Source organism: Typopeltis vanoorti, chromosome 13, assembly GCF_054136105.1.
Source record: "Typopeltis vanoorti isolate ZY-2024b chromosome 13, IOZ_Tvanoo_1.0, whole genome shotgun sequence".
In the NCBI taxonomy this organism is placed as follows: Eukaryota; Metazoa; Arthropoda; class Arachnida; order Uropygi; family Thelyphonidae; genus Typopeltis; species Typopeltis vanoorti.
The window spans coordinates 24087161-24107790 of record NC_143561.1 but is presented as its reverse complement, the minus strand read 5'-3'; the positions used below and the strand labels follow the sequence as shown (position 1 = coordinate 24107790).

Genomic DNA, 20630 nt, shown 5'->3' with positions numbered 1-20630 from the left:
TTCACAAGTGGCAGCTCGTGGGGATGCTGCAACTTTGAAAATGGGATGCTGCAACATGAAAATGGGAGAAAAAGATATCTTTGAAGTATGGAGTAATTACTTTGAAAAACTTCTAAATGAAACAAGCAGTGATGATAGCACAGTGGTAAAAAATACTGACCAGGCATGCAGTCAGGAATACATATCCATACTTGAAGTAGAAAAAGCCATCAAAGGCTTGAAATGTGGAAAGGCAGCAGGAGTAGATGATATTCGACCAGAAATGCTGAAGTATGGTGGTGTGAGAGTCTTACAGTGGCTGCACTGCATAGTTCAGAAGGCCTGGACAGAGGGACGAATTCCTGATGATTGGAATAGAGCTCTAATAGTACCCATATACAAAAAGGAAAATAAAACTGAATGTGAGAATTACAGAAGTATTTCCCTACTGAGTGTTCCTGGCAAGATTTATGCCAGTATACTTGCGAAACGGTTGAGAAGAATTGTGGAATAAAAACTTGGTGAAGAACAAGCTGGATGCAGCCCAAATAGAGGCTGCCAGGATCAGATCTTCACTTTACGACATATAGTTGAGAAAGCATGGGAATATAATAAAGATCTGTATTTAAGTTTTGGCATTCTGGAAAAGGCATATGACAAGGTACCAAGAGAGAAGCTATTCAAAACGCTATAGTTATATGGTATCAATTAAGCATTATGTCAAGCAATACTTAGTCTTTATTTGAGTTGTAAGTCAGCAGTTAGAATTGAAGGAAGTACAGGAAGATGGTTTAATGTTAAATCTGGTGTGAGACAAGGATGTACATTATCCCCTCTGTTATTCATTATCTATATGGATCACATTATGAAGGAAAGTGGTATTACACATGATATCAAAATTGGAGATGTTAATGTCAGCTCTTTGCTTTATGTGGATGATGTTATACTTCTAAATAAATCCGCTACAAGTCTGCAAGATTCTCTGACTAAATTGAATAGCTGTTGTAATAGATATGGTATGAAGGTCAGCAATAAAAAGACAAAACAATGAAAATAGGCAGAATCATTGAAAATGTCAACTGTGTTGTGAATGGAGAACCTGTGGAACAAGTAAAACATTTCAGCTATTTAGGCATGATTTTTACTGAAGATGGTAAATTAAGTATAGAAATAGACAACAGAATCAGCAAAGCTGGTATGGTGGGAAGTCAACTGAATAAATTCATATGGAATAAGAGAGAAATTAGTCGGAACACTAAATTAGCTGTATACAAGACAGTGTTCAAACCAGTTTTAACTTATGGATCTGAGAGCTGGGTCAGAAGTAAAACACTTGACCAGAGAGTAGAGACCACAGATATGAGAGTCCTGAGAAAGATTATAGATGTGAACAGATATCATCAATGGCAATATCATATTAAAAACAAGAATATTAGGAAAGAACTTGACATTGTCAGCATCCAGGAATGCGTTAGCAGAGCTAATCTCAGGTGGTATGGTCACTTAAACAGAATGGTTGATAAAAGATTGATAAAAAGATTAGCAAAACAAGTGTTCTCTGCCAGGTTGGCAGGAAAACGACCCAGAGGAAGACCAAGATATAGATGGATTGATACGGTACAAAGTGCCTTAGACGATAGAAATATAAGATCTGATAATGTTGGAGTCTTGACAAGTAACAGACTGATTTGGAGGAAAATTGTAGATAGGAAATTAATAATGATGTAAATTTTTCATGTAGTACTATCATATCCTGTACACCCCTTGAGGGTACATAGCAAGAATTTGATGATGATGACAAACTAAGGCTATGAGGCCAGTGCATTATGTCTGTAAATGTGTATGTCATTTCATGGTTTGTTTTGCAGGATGAAAAACCAGAGTTTCTGGGATAGAAAACCCTGCTACCTCCAAATGAGACTAGCTAACTCAGCTTGAACTGAAGAACCCTGATAAAGATAATTAACATCCCAGACAGTATTGGAACCCAGTTTTTCCAAACCAAATGGCATTTGATACCAAATGATCTACAAAGGCTCTTATAATAGAGTAACATTAGCAATGGATGAGGGGAAACCATGTCATTTTGCTGGTTTGTGCAAAGGAATTTGACAGAGCACCACATGGCAAGTTGAAAGATGAGGATTTGAATAAGCTGGAAAGGTGGGTAAATTATTGTGAATTTCAGGTTAATACAACTAAATGTATGGATTTGAAATTTGGGATCCATATATGGGATGTTTCCTATTGACTTGGTGGAGTTATACTGGAAGTATCAAGGGATCTTGGGGGTGACTAAATAAAAATTTACAGTTCAGAGGACATTGTGCAAGGGCTGTGAAGACAACTCAGAGAACTGCTGCAATATTGAGGAGAACCCTGGCCACAAGAGATAAAAGAGTAGTGGTCCCATCATATAAAACTTTCATGATATCTAGTCACTAGGACTTGAAGGGAATGAAGTAACCTTGGAGAGAGTGCAGAGGGAAATAATGAAAATCATCATATCAGGACCATACAATATTGATTATTAAGACAAACTGAAGGCATGCAGAATCTGGTAGAGGGGATATGACAGACATTTAAGCTATTGAGAGATATTTATCAGATTGAGAGACAATGGGGAGATTTTTCATATGGTTGAATGAGGGAATTTAACAAGGATAAGGGGGTCATCCCTAGAAGTCCAAAGATCTGGGAAATGAGAATTCTTAGATCTTCCAACAGCAATGGTTACCTACTAGTGTTCACGGAGGACATTCTCATTAAAGCTTTAGATTTTGAGTAACATCGTTCACTTATTTTTTTGTGATTTGTGTGCATTATTACAATTCTTATATTCTGATGTCTCAGAGAGAGAGAGAGAGAGAGATGAAATATTAAACCTTTAAATCTGTGTTTAATTCTTTCACTGTGCTGTTTTCATTCCATTAAACCTTAACATGAGCTTCATTCAGCACCTAAGCCTTCATTCAGCACACAATAACTTATATAAATTTACAACATTAATTATAAAATTATAAAAATTAATGTAGATTTATACATTCAAGGATTCTTATCTTTCAATCATTTCAAATTATTACAAGATAAGAAAGAGTATAATTCAAAATGTACTTTACCTTAGCAATAACTCCACTTGCAATAATAAGGATAGGCATAACAGACAAAATAACAAGGGTTAATTTCCATCCATAAATAAGGGCACATATCAAGGATAATATAGTGGCAGACATGAAATAAATGCACATGGCAACTTTCTCTCCAATACCATCTTGAATACGTGCCAAATCACTAAAAGAGATAACAAAAAGTGAAAAAAAAATTACTTTTTTATTAATATGAGTATACATGACTATCCCTAGACTTTCTTTCTTGTGGACGAAACCAAGAAAGTAACAGTTACCAATCAACATATATTATGTTACTGAGTAACATAATTTTATATATTATGCAATAATGATTTGCTCACTGATTTAACAGTGAAATATCTATTGTTTACTGCAGTAAAAATTCTTATGCCCTCAGAACAATATTACTCCTCACAAGTGGCGGCTCGTTGGGATGCTTCAACTTTCGAAATATACATACACATTGTAAGTACAGTGTATACGTGTTTGGATAAAATATCAAAATTATGGTAAAAATTTTTATAAAAAATTAAACATGAAAAAATATTGTTTATTATCGATAAAATTATACAGTTTCATATAATTCCAAATTACTTAAAAATAAAATATTCTACTTGTTTTGTTTCATGAAATAATATTGTTTATTATCGATAAAATTATACAGTTTAGTATAATTCAAAATAAAATCCATTCCTTTAATTGTAATTAAAGAAATGGATTTACAATTTTTGGACATTATAATTAAATCCTTTAATTGTAATGTCCAAATATTTAAAGAGACGGAGTAAACACGATAAGCACAACGAACACTCTACTACTGGTGCAAACTGCATATCAACAACAGTGGAACTGCGTGACTGACAGTGCCGCATTACACTAATAGCTCGCATCTCACTATGATGTGCATATGATTGCGCATAGCAATATGACACTGCTAGCGTCCTTCACCCTCCTGAGTGCTACAAGATGGATTTTTATTATTTTTTATACAAAATAAAAGAATTGTATAGGATTGTTGATGATAAAATTAAATATTACAAGCAAATATAAATAAATTAATAAATATATTTATTTATCAAGAAAAATTGGGGGTACTGCAGTTCCGCAGTGCCTATGCATGAGCCGCCTCTGCTCCTCACTTTCCAACACAGATAATAAACATTTTCTGATCTTAAATATCAATATCTCAGTTTAAAGGAGAGGGAGAAAAAAAAAAAAAAAGAATTAGAAACAAGGACAATTTTGTTTGTCATTGTGTAATTACATTCCCTCAATATACTCAACAGCCATCTGAATACCTTTCCTTACACACAAATACAAAAAATTCAAGACTGCAGAATTGTTTATCATCAGTATGGTACAAGTCATAAGACAATATGTCCTGCTTGTGGAAAAACACCTGTCCAAAGAGCTCCTTTCATTTGAACGAAGTGAAGTCAACCACAATATTTCCAATTCCATCAATTCAAAGCTGCTTAAACAGGTTCCACCATACTGGCTGGCTTCATGGAATTATTATGCAAAATTTCATTGCCTCTTCAAAAGACTTGTAACCAACAATTACAATACTTCACACCATAGGTTTTCATATAAATTTAGTCCTAACACACATTTACAAGCTCTGCAACTAGAAGCATGAATATTTTTTCTAATTCCGTAAGCATATATTAGATAAGGGTTTCCCAACTTGCAGTCCAGCAAGTACTATTCACCTCAACACAGCGTCAAGCCACTGAGTAACTCAAAAATAATCAGAAATTATTTGCTTTCTTATCAAAAGTAGGATTTATATTTATATACGAGTATAATACAGCATTAATGTAATATTTAATTTATATTTCTATACAACATTAATGTAAATTTCTTCTTGGAATTCTTATATTTTCTTCTTTTATTGAGAAACTCTCGTCACAGATATTCATCTTCATAAAAGTCCATTTAGCCAATACACTGCTTTTTATTATTAACATCGGACTTCCATGGAGTCAGAGACTTATCATGGGAGGCACACATTATTGCACACAATGTTCATCCAATCATGCCTTAAACTGATTCAATGCATCTACATTCACAACACACTCAGGCAATGTATTCCACTCACCAACTACTCTACATACAAAGAACCTTCTCCTCACTCCTCTGTTCACACCCTCCTTATACAAATTCCAGCAATGGACTCTTGTTCTATCCCCCCTTTCCCATTCTATGAAAAATCTCCTTGATGTCAACCTGATAACACCTGACTAGCTTATATGTCTTAATCATATCCCTCCTCCTATTCACGAGGCTTTGTAATTTGAATTGTCTCAATCTGTCCACCTACTCCATATCCATGTGAATCTTCTCTGGACACTTTCTAACATATCATCATTACCACCATGAAAACCTGGTGACCAAATCTGTGCATAATAATCCATGTGAGGCCTAATCAAGGCCTTACGATGACATCATAACATCTTTATTTATGCATGTCAGGTTCCTTTGCATTATTGTCATTATTCGATGTGACATCTTCACAACTTGTGCAATATGGCCCCTGAATTTCTAGTTGTTGTCATTCACCACCGCCACTCACAGATCTCTCATCTCCCTCTACTTCCTTTACAGTTTCCCCATCAAGTGTATACTTTGCATCCCATCATTGCTTACCAAATTTCAAACCCTACACTTTGCAACACTGAACTGAACAGTTCCACTTAATTCACGCAGTCTATTCAAATCCTCTTGTAAGGCATTAACATCTGCTTGACTATGCATTGCTCTCCCCAGTTTTGCATCATTTGCAAACAGCTGGATATCACTAGTTAAACCCAACCCAATATCATTAACATACATTTGAACAACAATGGCCCCAAAACTAATCCCTGTGGAACAACACTGCTGACCTCTCTCTCTCTCTTTCGATACTGCACTCCCCCCATATACAACTTTCTGATACCTGTCCAACAGCCAGTCACTGATCCAACTCAGAAGTCTGTAATCCAATCCCATCTGTTTCAATTTATTTAGTAGCTCATCGTGTGGCAGTCTATCAAAAACTTTTGCAAAATTCAAGTACACCACTGAATATGCATCTCCCCTGTCCAAGATATTTGTCACCTTGTTATAATACATGAGTAAGTTAGTAAAACATGATCTCCCTTTAACAAACCCAAGCTGATAATCACAGAGAATACTGCTTTATCAACCCATTTCTGTATCCTACTTCTCACCAATCTCTCTAGTACTTTCACCACAACTCCAGACATATAGATTGGCCTATAATTACTAGCTACAGCCTTATCAAAACCTTTATGTAGTGGAACAATTTTATCTCCTTTCTGCTCCCTTGGAGCCTGTGCTATTGTAAGACTTATTAAACAGGCATACCAATGATACTGCCAATTCCCTAGACATTTGGGAACATCAGTTCCCATATCGCAGCAATTTCACCTGGCCACAGTTGCACTGATTTGGGAGCATCATATTCCTCCAATTTATACTGGCTAAACATGTGACTCGTTACATTGCATGATGCCGCTTGCCCATTGGGGTGTCCACTGACTTCTTTCCAAACAGTATATCTGCTGATATTCCATCTATCTCCACTGCCAAATTCTTATTGCAACCATTCTATTTGAGAGAGAGAGAGAGAACCTATTCCTGGAGGTTGTATACATAGGTATGGTGCAGAGAAGACTGAGGAGATTTTTTTACATGGAGAATGACAGAGTGGAATGCATTGCCAGCATGTGTTGCAAATGCCAAGGGTTTTAATGAGTTTAAGACTCAATATAATATATCAATTGAGTGAGATTTTCTATGATGAATCTAACTTTCGGTGTTTGCAATTATTCATGAAGTTGTGGTAAAATTCACAACACCAAAGAACCAAAAAAATAAGAAATTTACTTATTTTGTTGATAACATTTTGCTAGTTTTCAAACTAGCATCTTCGGAACACAAGTAGTTTGTCATTGTCCATAAGCACCAACATTCAGTTATTAGTGAGAATAATTTAAAATTGTAACAGATATATGAAGGTGGTCTGAAAAGTTCTAGGCCTCAACCATAGATGGCAACACTATTGGCAAGATTTTTTTTTTCTAAGTTGGCACATCTGTCATAAGCATCCATGTGAAATTGCAAGTCATTCTATCAAGTAGTTTGTTTTACACAGCTGTCTGAAGCAAAAGTGTTATCTGTATTCCTTGAAATGGATAATATTGAATATTGTGCGGTTATAAAATTCTTTGTAAAAGAAGGTTTAACGCCAAAATAAAGTCATTCGAAGTTCATAAAAGTTTATGGGCACTCTTCTCCTTCGTTTTCAACAACAACGAAATGGGCTGCCGAGTTTAAACCTTGCAGATGATGCATGTTAAGAGTGTCCAAAAAGTGTAACAACACTAGAAATCATTGATCATGTGGTCATTCGATATGATATTGAATGACCAGAGTCAAAGTGCATGAAATTGCTGAGACTATAGGCATTTCAAAAGAACGTGTAGGTTATATTTTGCACGAAGAATTGCAAATGAAAAAGCTTTGCGCAACATGGGTGCCGAGCTTGCTCACAGCAGATCAAAAACACTCACATGAAAGTCTCTGAACAGTGCTTGGAGTATTTTAACAAGAATAAAACTGATTTTGTGCATCAATTTATTACTATGGATGAGTCTTGGATTTACTATTACACACCGGAATCCAAACAGCAGCAGTCAAAACAGTGGACAGAAGTTGGTTGTGTTCAGCGCCAAGAAGACAAAGTCGGTTCCATCAGCAAGAAAGGTCGTGGCATCGATGTTTTGGGATGTTAAAAGCATTTTGTTTATTAATTATCTTGAAAATGGTAAAACGATAACCGAGGAATATTATTCTGATCTTTTAACCATACTAGACGAAAAAATTCGTGAGAAAAGACATGGTTTGCAGAAGAAAAAAAATCACCTTTTATCAGGACAATGCACCTGTCCACAAAAGCATTTTGGCAATGGGAAAATTAAGGGATCTGCACTATGAATTGTTGGAACATCCACTCTATTCCCCAGATTTGGCTCCCTCTGACTTCTATCTCTTCCCAAAACCTCTTCCTTGCTGGTCAGCATTTTTCTTCGAATCAAGAGGTGATTGCAGCCGTAGAGGGGTATTTTGCAGATCTTACTGAGAACCACTATAGGGACAGGATAATGGTGCTGGAGCATTGCTGGAATAAATATATTAGTCTTAAGGGAGATTATATTTAAAAATAAAAATAATTTTGAAATTATAATTTCAAAATTAATTTTCATTGTTAGGCCGAGAACTTTTCAGACCACCCTCGTAAAAAAATAACTGAAGTCCAGCACCTTCTACTGTTGGATAATAAGTTTACAGATGTTAATTTGGGACTGGTGTGACTCTTCCCAGATTTTTGGTAAATTAATATAGCTATACTTAATGAGGTTTCGAGGGTGTTTTGATACTGCTGCTGATTCCTAAATACCCTGGTGTAATAAATGGTTTTCTTACATCTACAGTAATCGACCATTTATCTGGCCTTCAAAACAATGATCATTCAATTAATTGACCCTGGCATGTCAACCAACTTCTCTTCAGATTGCTACGTAATAGTGATTCATTATCGGACATTTTGATTAACTGAACTTGCTGTTCTGACAATTGAGGGGTTGACTAAACAGTACATTACTGTAATTCTATGTGAGCAAGTATCTAATGCATGGTCCTGATTCATGATAATGATGACAGCAAATGATGTAATTTTTGTGTTTCCTTTGGCAGATGTCAAAGGAAACACAAACAATATGATCTAGAATATACTTTATCCTTAGGTGAAAGGATGAGAGTTGCTAATTTCATATGTGGCTTAAATAGCTAAGCTGGCATAGTTTCTTGCTCCCCTCACAGACCAGCTCCCCCTTCCATTTTGTAAAAAATTCTATTCATTCTAAAACTATATTTAAAAAAACCATATTCATAAAAATTCAAATATCATTATTAGCTCCAATATTACATCTCTATTTACTAATTAAAAAGAACAGAATGTATAACTAGTAGACCTATATTTAATAAACTCCCATTTCCCTAGATATATTTGAATTATTCAAATATACAGTTCACAACAGAAAAAGAATAACTGTCTGTCCTGACTAGATACATTAGTCACATGCCTTTCAAATGGTTCATTATCTTTTTTTTTATTATTTACAGAATGCCAACACACAGCCATTAGCAACTGAAACTGTCAGCTTCAGTTGATAATTAAGGCCTTCATTATCCAGTTTCAAATAAATATTTCATATAGCAGAATGAACAACTTTCTGGCAACACTAAAATTACCAAATTCATGAAAATATTTGTGGATAAGACAATCTATACTTACGCAGTGATTCGACTTGCAAAATCTCCAGTTTGATTAGTATCAAACCAACTGATATCTTGTCTTAAAACAGATTTCATAAATTTACATTTAATTCTATGTGCCTGATTTGATGCTGCCATACTCAAGCAACTAACCATGATATACCCAAGAATCAGGAGAAATATTCCTACAGTCAGCATTCCTGTATTCATCTTTTCAGATTCTCTCAAAAATTTTTCTGTGTACTTTTCAGAACTCCTAATTAACAAAAAATAAGTTAAAAAAGAAGAATAAATAATTTTTATCAAAATATAATCAAAAAAAAATATAACAAAAAGTTAGCTTCTTATTAATTAAATAAAAAATTCCTATTCATAAATGCACGTATTTTTTAATAGCAAATTCACATAATAGAGTACTATCTGAATTTGTTATTTAACAAAAAATTAACCTTTATTAACTGGTGATGATGCTGAAAATACATAAAACCATTCCACCTCCCCCACTCAAATAATAGGTGCCAGTACTCAATCTTTCTAATCAGGAAAAGCTGAAAATTAAAATGACACAACATCCATATGTCAACGTTAATAAAGGTGCCAGTACGATGTACCATTGTGTATGATGCAAAAAAAAAAAAAAAACACTGAATAAAGCTACTTCATTTTCCAATTAAATTATATCTAGAAAGGATTGTTTCTCCAAAATCATTAATATTAATTTCTTGATTCATTTTCAAGGAGTATCATATTTGCTGGCATATTAGACGCACCCCCTTTTTTTTTTTTTTTACACATTTTTTAGGGAAAAAAACACATCAACATCAAATTCCTGCCATGTACCCTCAAGGGGTGTACAGGATATGATAGTACTACAGGAAAATTTTACATCATTCCTAATTCCTATCTACAATTTTCCTCCAAATCAGTCTGTTACTTGTCAAGACTCCAACATTATCAGATCTTATATTTCTATCATCTAAGGCACTTTGTACTGTATCAATCCACCTATATCTTGGTCTTCCTCTGGGTCGTTTTCCTGCCAACCTGGCAGAGAACACTTGTTTTGCTAATCTTTTTATCACCCATTCTGTTTAAGTGACCATACCACCTGAGATTAGCTCTGCTAACGCATTCCTGGATGCTGACATTGTCAAGTTCTTTCCTAATATCCTCATTTTTAATATGATATTGCCATTGATGCCATCTGTTCACACCTATAATCTTTCTCAGGACTCTCATATCTGCGGTCTCTACTCTCTGGTCAAGTGTTTTACTTCTGACCCAGCTCTCAGATCCATAAGTTAAAACTGGTTTCAACACCGTCTTGTATACAGCTAATTTAGTTCAGACTAATTTCTCTCTTATTCCATGTGAATTTATTCAATTGACTTCCTACCATACCAGCTTTGTTGATTCTGCTGTCTATTTCCATATTTAATTTACGATCTTCAGTAAAAATGTGCCTAAGTAGCTGAAATGTTTTACTTCTTCCACAGGTTCCCGGTTCACAACACAGTTGGCACTGTCAATGCTACCTATTTTCATTGTCTTAGTCTTTTTAATGCTGATCTTCATACCATATCTATTACAACAGTTATTCAATTTACTCAGGGAATCTTGCAAACTTGTAGCGGATTTATTTAGAAGTATAACATCATCCGCATAAAGTAAAGAGCTGACATCTACATCTCCAATTCTGATATCATGTTTAATACCACTTTCCTTCATAATGTGATCCATATAGATAATGAATAACAGAGGGGATAATGTACATCCTTGTCTCACACCAGATTTAACATTAAACCATCTTCCTGTACTTCCTTCAATTCTAACTGCTGACTTACAACTCAAATAAAGACTAAGTATTGCTTGACATAATGCTTAATTGATACCATATAACTATAGCGTTTTGAATAGCTTCTCTCTTGGTACCTTGTCATATGCCTTTTCCAGAATGCCAAAACTTAAATACAGATCTTTATTATATTCCCATGCTTTCTCAACTATATGTCGTAAAGTGAAGATCTGATCCTGGCAGCCTCTATTTGGGCTGCATCCAGCTTGTTCTTCACCAAGTTTTTATTCCACAATTCTTCTCAACCGTTTCGCAAGTATACTGGCATAAATCTTGCCAGGAACACTCAGTAGGGAAATACTTCTGTAATTCTCACATTCAGTTTTATTTTCCTTTTTGTATATGGGTACTATTAGAGCTCTATTCCAATCATCAGGAATTCGTCCCTCTGTCCAGGCCTTCTGAACTATGCAGTGCAGCCACTGTAAGACTTTTATACCACCATACTTCATCAATTCTGGTCGAATATCATCTATTCCTGCTGCCTTTCCACATTTCAAGCATTTGATGGTTTTTTCTACTTCAAGTATGGATATGTATTCCTGACTGCATGCCTGATCAGTGTTTTTTACCACTGTGCTGTCCTCTCTGCTTGTTTCATTTCTTTGTTTTTCAAAGTAATTACTCCATACTTCAAGGATATCTTTTTCTCCCATTTTCATGTTACCTTTATCATCTCTTCATTAAAGAGATGATAAAGGTAACATGATCTTAGAAATGGAGGAAAGATATTTATTTTCTATGTTCTTGCCAAAGTCCTTCCATGACTTTTGTTTAGATAGTTTTACACAGTGTTTAGCTTTCTTACATTTGTCTCTGTATTCTCTAAGAGCACAAGCTGACTTATTTGCCAGGAACTTTTGATATGCTTCCTTCTTTTCCTTCACTGCCGCTTTAACTTCCTGTGTCCGCCATGGAGTTCTGATTTTTCTATCCTCACCACAGGCCTCTCTGACTGAATCAATCAGCGTTTTCTTAAAGGTTTGCCACTGAATCTGCAAGGTTTGGTTCCTATTCTCAAACTCTTTCATTTTTTTCTTCAATAATCTTTGTGTATTTTAGTCTACAGTTCACATCTGAGAGCTGCTTACTCAACTTATTCGCTTTAAAACTTTCTTAAATGTTATTCTTTTCAATATGAAATTCAATTTTATCCTGCTCAAGACTAAACAGTGATCACTTCCAATTTCAAATCCTCTGTACAGTCTGGTGTCCTGCACCAGGGTGAAAACATCACTATCAACAATAACATAGTCAATGAGACTTTTCTTATTCCTAGCCTCTTCTCTCCATGTGAATTTGTGCACATTTTTATGTAGGAACATAGTGTTAGTAATAACCAGTCCATGTCCTGACAGATATCCAACAGGTATTTGCCATTATTATTAGTTTTGCTCTTTTCTTCAAATTTTCACAAAATATTTTTGTATTTATGCCTGGTTGGAAAAAGCTTTGTTACAAGAACAAATCCACGAGGCATGGAAAAACCTAGCATCTACCCAAGCCAAATTTCTACAACTTAAATTACAGATATCCGACTATGTTAATCCAGAAATTTGGGAGATTTTAGACAGGATCACAGACGACTCGGCCAAGCACTTATTACTGAAAAACAAAGAAAAATTAATAATGAAATTTCAAACTCTACAACAACAAAAAAGCATAACACCATCAGGATGCCATAACGAAAGGAACAGCCAATCACAAATCGACATCACAAGGAGCAGCCAATCGCCCACAAACGAATGGAGGGGCAACCAACCACCATCGGACCACAGCCTGGTTATCAACCAATCAAACCACGATCTCTCCCAAGGTGAATTCTCACTGTTAAAGAAAGGTTTGAACTACGCCATTGCTCAGAGGTCAGTGAACAAACTTGATATCATTTATCATGTCGAGAGAGCTTTAAGATTTTTCCTCACCAATCTAGCTGATAAAAAATTTGATACCATTTATCAGGTCGAGAGAGGTTTAACATTTTTCCCCACCAATCTAGCTGATAAAATACTCATGGAAACATCATATATACTGAATTCAAACAAAAAACTAAGCAGCAACTTAAACAAAATTGAAAATCTAGCCCTTAAATCCTTAAAAAATAAGACATTATAATCACAAAAACAGATAAAGGTAACATCACTGTCCTTTTAGACTGTACAACACATTGAAAAAAATGAACCATTTGATATCGGACCACAGCACCTACCAAATGGTAAACTACAACCCAACAAAACGTAACAAGAAGAAAACAATTGAATTAATCAAATCCATCCACATTTGGCCAGAAGAAACAAAAAAAAAAAAAAAATTTATTAATACCTCATTATGCCCCCGCACCAAGAATTTATGGCCTGCCAAAAATACACAAAACAGACACACCATTATGTCTGATTGTTGAAGGAATTGACAGCCCAAATTATCTCTTAGCCAAAAAATTAGCGGCCACACTCAAGGAATTGGTAGGTCAGTCTTCATCCTACATAAAAAATACACATTTCATAAATAAAATTAAAAACATTACACTCAACGAACAAGATTTATTAGTCAGGTTTGACTAATAAATCTTGTAACTAATAAACCTTTTCACCAATGTCCCAATCAATGACACTATCTTGCTCTTACAGAACACATTTCCACAAGACATCACGGCCCTCTTTGCCCACGTACTCCGCTCTGGATATTTCGTGTGGCAAAACAATTTTTACCTTCAAAAAGAAGGTACAACCATGGGCTCACTGCTTTCCTCCCAGTAGCTAACTTTTATATGGAAGACTTTTGAGCAATGTGCTTTAGAGACAGCATGTCTAAAGCTCAAAATTTGGCTCAGATATGTTGACGATATTTTCGCCATTTGGCCCCATGGCCGTGAAGCACTAAATACATTCCTTAGCCACCTAAACAAACAACACAAAAATATCCAATTCACCATTGAAATGGGAAAAAAAACTCTCTTCCATTCCTAGATACACTTATCACACATCTTCTCTCTGGCTGTCTCTCCTTCTCAGTCTACCACAAACCTACACACACACACACACACACACACACAGGCCAATACATAAACAAAAATCTTACCACCACCCAACACAAAAACTAGGTGTTGGGTGGTGGTAAGATAAAACAAAAAAGATTTCAGGAATGCTATTGCCATTCCATATGTTAAAGGCATTTCTGAAAAAAATAGACAGAATACTATGCAAATACAACATTAAAACCACTTTTAAATCCCCGAATAAGTTAAGACACCTACTCAGTTCTTCTGAAGATCCTCTTCCGCACCTAGCCCACCCAGGAGTATACAAAATGCAATGCACATGTAACATACCATACATAGGGGGAAACAGGGCAAACTATCCCAATTAGACAAGACGAACACAAACGACACATTAAATACCTCCATTTTGGAAAAACCAGGGTTTCCAACCACGCACTCCAAACATACCACAGAATTGATTGGAAAAATACCATACACTGTATCAAAACCTGGTTTGAGAGGAAATTTAAAGAGTCATGTGAAATGCTCAAACACAACCCAAATCTCAACAAAAATGATGGCCTAACCATTCCAAGAATGTGGATGATCCATCTACAACCTGTATAACAACCTAAACAAGCCAAAGAAAAATCCCACTACAAGAAGACATCTTGGTGAAGTGTTTGTAACATTCAACAGCAACTGAAGGACATATTACAACAATCAGAACTGTACAAATCCAGAAGAATATTAATACATGACGACTTTAACAGTTTATTGTAGTTGTATTTTTTTTTATTTATTTATATTTTTTTTTCTTTTTTTTTTTTTTTTTAATCGCTAGAAGTCAGGCTAGGAAAAAGGATTAATTAACTATAGATTTAGTTCACCAGTATACAGGGCTATAGCATGTAGCTTGTTCCTTATACAATTGTATCCTACTGATGATGACCTCGATACAGGGGTCAAAACGTCAAATAGTATTTTATTAATAATTAATAAAATAATCTTTTTAACACGTGTGTCTTTGTGTTCCTAAATTTATAAATATGAATTTTTACATGTCTGACAATAATTTCCTACTCTGCTATTTAGATCCTAACAAGGACCAATTTTTCCTTTTTCAATGTGTCAGTTGCTTTCTCTAAAGCCTCAAAAAATTCCTCTACTTCTACCTTAGTAGAACCTTCTGTGGGACCATAGGCACAAATAAGTCTCATTGTCCAGTTCCCCATTCTGATATTTGCAACATCACTCTACTTGAGACTGCCTGCCAGAAGATTAGCCTCGTATTTTGTGTTGAATACTATGGCTACTCTTTCTTTTCCTTGATTGTCATTGCCTGAATATAACATTTTGTATTTCTTGCTCAGAAAGATCTCACCAGTTTAAGTCTTTTTTGTTTCAGTCACCCCTATTATGTCGATCTGGTACTTATCTAATTCCTCAGCTAGCTCCATTTCTTTGCCATTCAGGCTTCTTATGTTGATAGTACTGATCTTTGACTCTGGTGATGTTGAGTTGGGGGGTTGTGTTTTAGTATTTGTTCCAGTAGCTGACTTTTCGTTGCTTGCCCTGGTTCCCTGGTGAAGACAACAGGGACCTTGTTTAACCGGGCAACGCCCCACCCAGCATGAAATTTTGTCATGTTGTACCATCATTTTGTATATTGGTTTAAGCCAATAAGAATACAATTTGGTCAGCAAAATCCCAAATTGCCAGCCCATCCTCGTTCGTTCAGTATCCAGGTAGATACACAACAGGGTGCACCACAAGAAGGTGAGGATTGAACATTAGGTCAGAAGCCCTGTTCGGTTCTCCACATTCCTTTAAAGGCTATGTGGAGGTCTCCTCTGAGGGAAAAAAACTGTATCGCTGAATATTATAATGAATTTACAGTATTTCAAATATAAAGTAATAAGTTTCAACAAATACCTAATCTAACTAGGAAAGAGTACCCACCTTTTAATCTTCTACGTCAAAACCCAGAAATTCATCTCCAGAGCTAAATGAAGAGACACTTGAAACCTCTTCTAAATCAGAATCTGAGTCCTCATACAACAAATTGTCCTCTGTATCATCCAGTGCATTACTAATGCCACACTTCTTAAATGATTTAACCACTGTCTCAGTTTTCACAGCATCCCATGAAGCTTTGAGCCACTCACAAACTTGCAAAATGCTAGACCTCTTCCTTCTTCCTAATGGCATAACCTCAAAATCTGAAGACTGCATCCAGCAGTCTTCTGGATGCAGTGTTCCACTTCTCCTTCATAAATCCCTTAAATGGTTTATTAATAGAGACATCTAAAGGTTGAAGCTGACTAGTTAGACCTCCTGGAATTACAGCTAACTGAGTTTTCAATTCCTTGGGTTTATTTTTAACATTTTCTGTTCTGTGAAAACGAAATTGATTCCATACCAGCAGGGCAGGCTTTTTCAACAGTCTGCCATAGTGACTAGACAAATGTTATCTATCCATATCTGGAATACTAGAATGTATATCAGTAACTGGAATACATAACTAATGTAACTGGAATGCTCTCACTCACCGCAAGGAAGCAAGAAAGAAATTGCATAACTCGGAACAGACAAAATTTCCAGAAATGAAAGTAATAAAAAACTGAGTATTGGCATATAAGGTGCACCCTGTTTTTCAGACCTAATTTCAAAGGAAAAAATTGCACCTTATATGCTGGCAAATACAGTACATTGCTCAGAGGATTCAAACACATACCAAAGAAGATTAGAAACTTATTACTACTATTAAGACATAATTTACTGATATGTAATTTCAGTAAATTACAAATTACAAATTCCTTGCTCTAAGAAACATTCTTGGCATTTTTACTAATATAATACATTAACATAATATACTGTTAGTGAAAAATGTGAGCAAACTGTGAATGATGTAAGAGTAAATTCAACTCCACAAGAAAGAAGCATTAGTAGATGAGGAGAATAGCAAAATAGCAGTAATGGAAGAACAGCTATGTGGACACAAGACAATATGCAAGCTTGAGGACTAAAAGATGTGTCTGATGAGTAACCCCACAAAAAAGAATAGAAGACAGAGAGAAAAAAAAGTCTTAAGAGAAAGCACAAGAGACAGTGTTACGACATTGTTTTCTCTTAAATTTTAATACCTTCTTTAGTGTAACTTCCTTCCCTACACTGTGATCTATCCCTTCCAAAATTTACTAACCTTACTCCAAATAACCCTTTTTTGTACTTCCCTATAAAAATGAAAGTTAGTCACCAACTAAGAATGAATTCTCTAGACCTTCGTTCTGGGGCCGTCTCCTTTTCAGACACTGACAAAATTTGTTTTTTTAAAGCTGCGCCAGTCAGAGTCCAAGTACAGAAGAATCCTTGTTCAGAGAGACCTTCCCAGAATCTTAATGCCTAATTTATCTTACTAAAGCTCTACAGAGTCTGTAGAATTCTTAGCTTGCAGTCATGACTCCAACGTTCTAAATTCCCCTATCTTATTCCCTTCGCATAGTTTCAGATTTTATGAGTAGTAGGTTGGTCTCATTCATGCTCAGGCAAAACTCAGGTTTAAATAACAAAACATGTTTATTAGGATCTTAGAGCACTTACATTTAGATTCAAACATACACAAGAATTTGATCAATTAAACACTAAATCAAACTGGCGAATACAAGTGAACATTCTAATATATATTCAACAACTCTAACCTGTAAGTTAATTAATGATACACATAACATTCACAATACAAAATTCTAATTAGATCCTATCTACAATACTAGCTCTTCACATTCATTTGGGTACACACATTGTGCCAATAAGTTTTCAGACAACCAGTCTAATGAGAGACCCAACAAATTGCCAAGCATATTAGTCATTCAAAGTTCCCTAAGTATCTGTCCATAATATCCTTTCCACTAGAAACTGATTCACCCTTTCTTCTAATACAATTGGAAAATAAGTAAGAAAGTTCTGTACATTACCATCACTGTGTTTGATTACCATCTCTGCCTGGTCCGTCTTCTTTTGTTGGATAAGATTCTACATTTTCAACAGGTTGCGTCCACATAGAGGTCATGTTGTTCATCCGATAAGGCCTTTCTCTGCACTTTAGCGATACTAGCGTTCATCTCGATCTCTAGCAAGTCACTCTGGTCAGCTTTACCGTCTTTGCAGAAAAAACTTCCACTGCCTCATTCTAGTAGGACTTCTACCGATGGCCCGAAACAGTGGACACCGACTTCTTATATACTGTCTGTCTTGTACCCATTAAGCATCCACAGGGGAAAGCTCATCATCTGACATTGTAGTACTTTCTTCCACTGGTCAGCAACCACAAGTCCAAGCAAGAACAGGAACAAACTCGAGAGAGATTGAAACTCGTGCGAATACTTATTTATTCTATTTCCGTTGCGCGCTCTTTTTCACTGCAGAAATCTTCACACGGCACTTTCCATTGTGCCCTTAAGCTGTTTCGTCATAGCCCTGCTCCTCGAGGAGCACTATTTTCAGGGAATGTGAGCTCAGTTCGCCTTCCGCTTAAGCCTTCACCTCAGGCATTACGCTAAACTGGGTGGCTAGCCCGCGACCTTCGTACTTTGGTTTACACTTGATATACAGTTCACATAGACTACAATTTGATTGCTACAACTTACAAACGGAATTTCTATTTAGATAACAAAATTTATCTTTCCTTTGTACTTCACATTACAGTTATTCATTTATGCTCCCTCTTACAACTTGTTTTCCTACTATAGTACAAGTATCTCTTAGTTGTCTTATTCTTGTTAGATCTTGAATGAAATAATTTTTTTAATGAAAATTCCCCATTCGAGAAACAACAGTATGAAAGAGTGTGTGAGAAAGAAAAAGGAGTCTTGTATGGTGATTCCATTATCAGGAGTGATTTGATGAGAATGAAATAAAATTAAGTTTTCCTAGAGTGAAGATTAAAGATGTAAGTGATGCTACTGGAATACAAAAAAGGAAAGTGAAACAGTTGATAGGTTTGGTAATTAAGAATGATTTTGAAAGGTGACAAGTATGGAATTGAAAAGATATGAAAGTGTGCAAGAAGAGAAAAAGAAGAGTGAGAGAGTAAAAGCTGCAAGTTGTTGACATGATAGGAATGAATTGAGAAGAAGAGGTATACTAACAGATGAGTAAATGCACAGATTGAATAGAAAGAATAGCATGCAGTTTGTAGATATGAAATTGAAAGCATATATAAATTGTGGCTTCCTTTAAATGGATATGGAAAAATACTGTGCAGAATCAAAGGAAACTAGGGCTATTAGGTTCATTAGAAGACTTCCCAATAAGCTAGTTATTACTACTTTTCAGCTACCACTGAATAATTAATAATTCAGCTAGCACTTACTCCAGCAGATTGTGACTAGAGTCACAAGTGTAGTGGTGTGTAAGGGAAATTCTCAAGGCCATACAATGGAGTGAAAACCAAGTGTTTTCTTTGTGTGGAAGGCATACCTGTGGATCCTTGGCCTTCATTACACATCCATACTCTAACTCCTTAAGGCCTGGTTGGCCAAGAAGGAGTTAGAGTATGAAAGGTCTGCGTATCTGCTCTCCAGCCAAAAGACTGTGGGTTCAATTCCCGCTGTGGGCATGGATGTTTGTGATTGTCCGTGAAAATACAGTGATGATGATAGGCGGTAGATGGCGCTAACGTAGATGATGGTAGTTGGTGAATTTAGCAGTGGAGACAGAGTTATAGAGTGCCCTCCCTCGATGAGTCATTGGACTCCCTGGAGGTGTTACAATAATAATAATAATAATTAATAAAATTAGCCAAGCAAGTTAACACAAAAAATTTCAACAGTACCGAAGATCAAAAAATCTCTCTCTCAAAAAAAAGATGATGAAATTCACTAAATGCATCTACTTCACTAACATTTATTGTAATCAATAAAAATAATGTACACTATGACTTAGGCATTCAAACTGGACCTGTTGTTTTTAATAGAACCTCAGCCAGCATGCACAATCGCTACTATCCATATCAACTTTCTAAATGAAGCTATACATGACTCCTTCTATCAGAAAAGTAAAGCCTGCAACTTTCTTAAACTGATAACCCATGAGAGAGGAAAATAAAACTTGAATTCCTCTCTTTATAATTGGTCTGGGTCAAAATTTCCATGCTCCACTCAGTATGTTCACTTGCTGTCTCTACTAGTCCACAAATTTTGATAAATGTCTAATCTTAGCTTGATCATCTACAGTTCAAATTTCGGCACCTTTTGGCTACTCATATATGAAAATATGACTTCAGTATTACTTCAACCTTGGTATCACCTCCGGATCTGGTTCCCACTGATGAGACCTCAATAAATATCGA

The 20630-nt window shown here is 35.6% G+C and overlaps 1 protein-coding gene across 3 annotated transcripts in view; it reads right to left on the bottom strand.

Moving 5' to 3' along the window:
- LOC150099993 (ATP-dependent translocase ABCB1-like) overlaps positions 1-20630 on the bottom strand; it is a 370123-nt gene that overhangs the window by 251668 nt on the left and 97825 nt on the right. For all 3 annotated transcript variants that reach the window (XM_090402525.1, XM_090402527.1, XM_090402526.1), the window contains exons 5-6: positions 9469-9705; positions 3099-3270 (exon numbers count right to left, since the gene is read on the bottom strand). In XM_090402525.1, coding sequence (XP_090258651.1) covers positions 3099-3270; positions 9469-9705 — 409 coding nt within the window. The remainder of the gene's footprint in view (positions 1-3098; positions 3271-9468; positions 9706-20630) is intronic.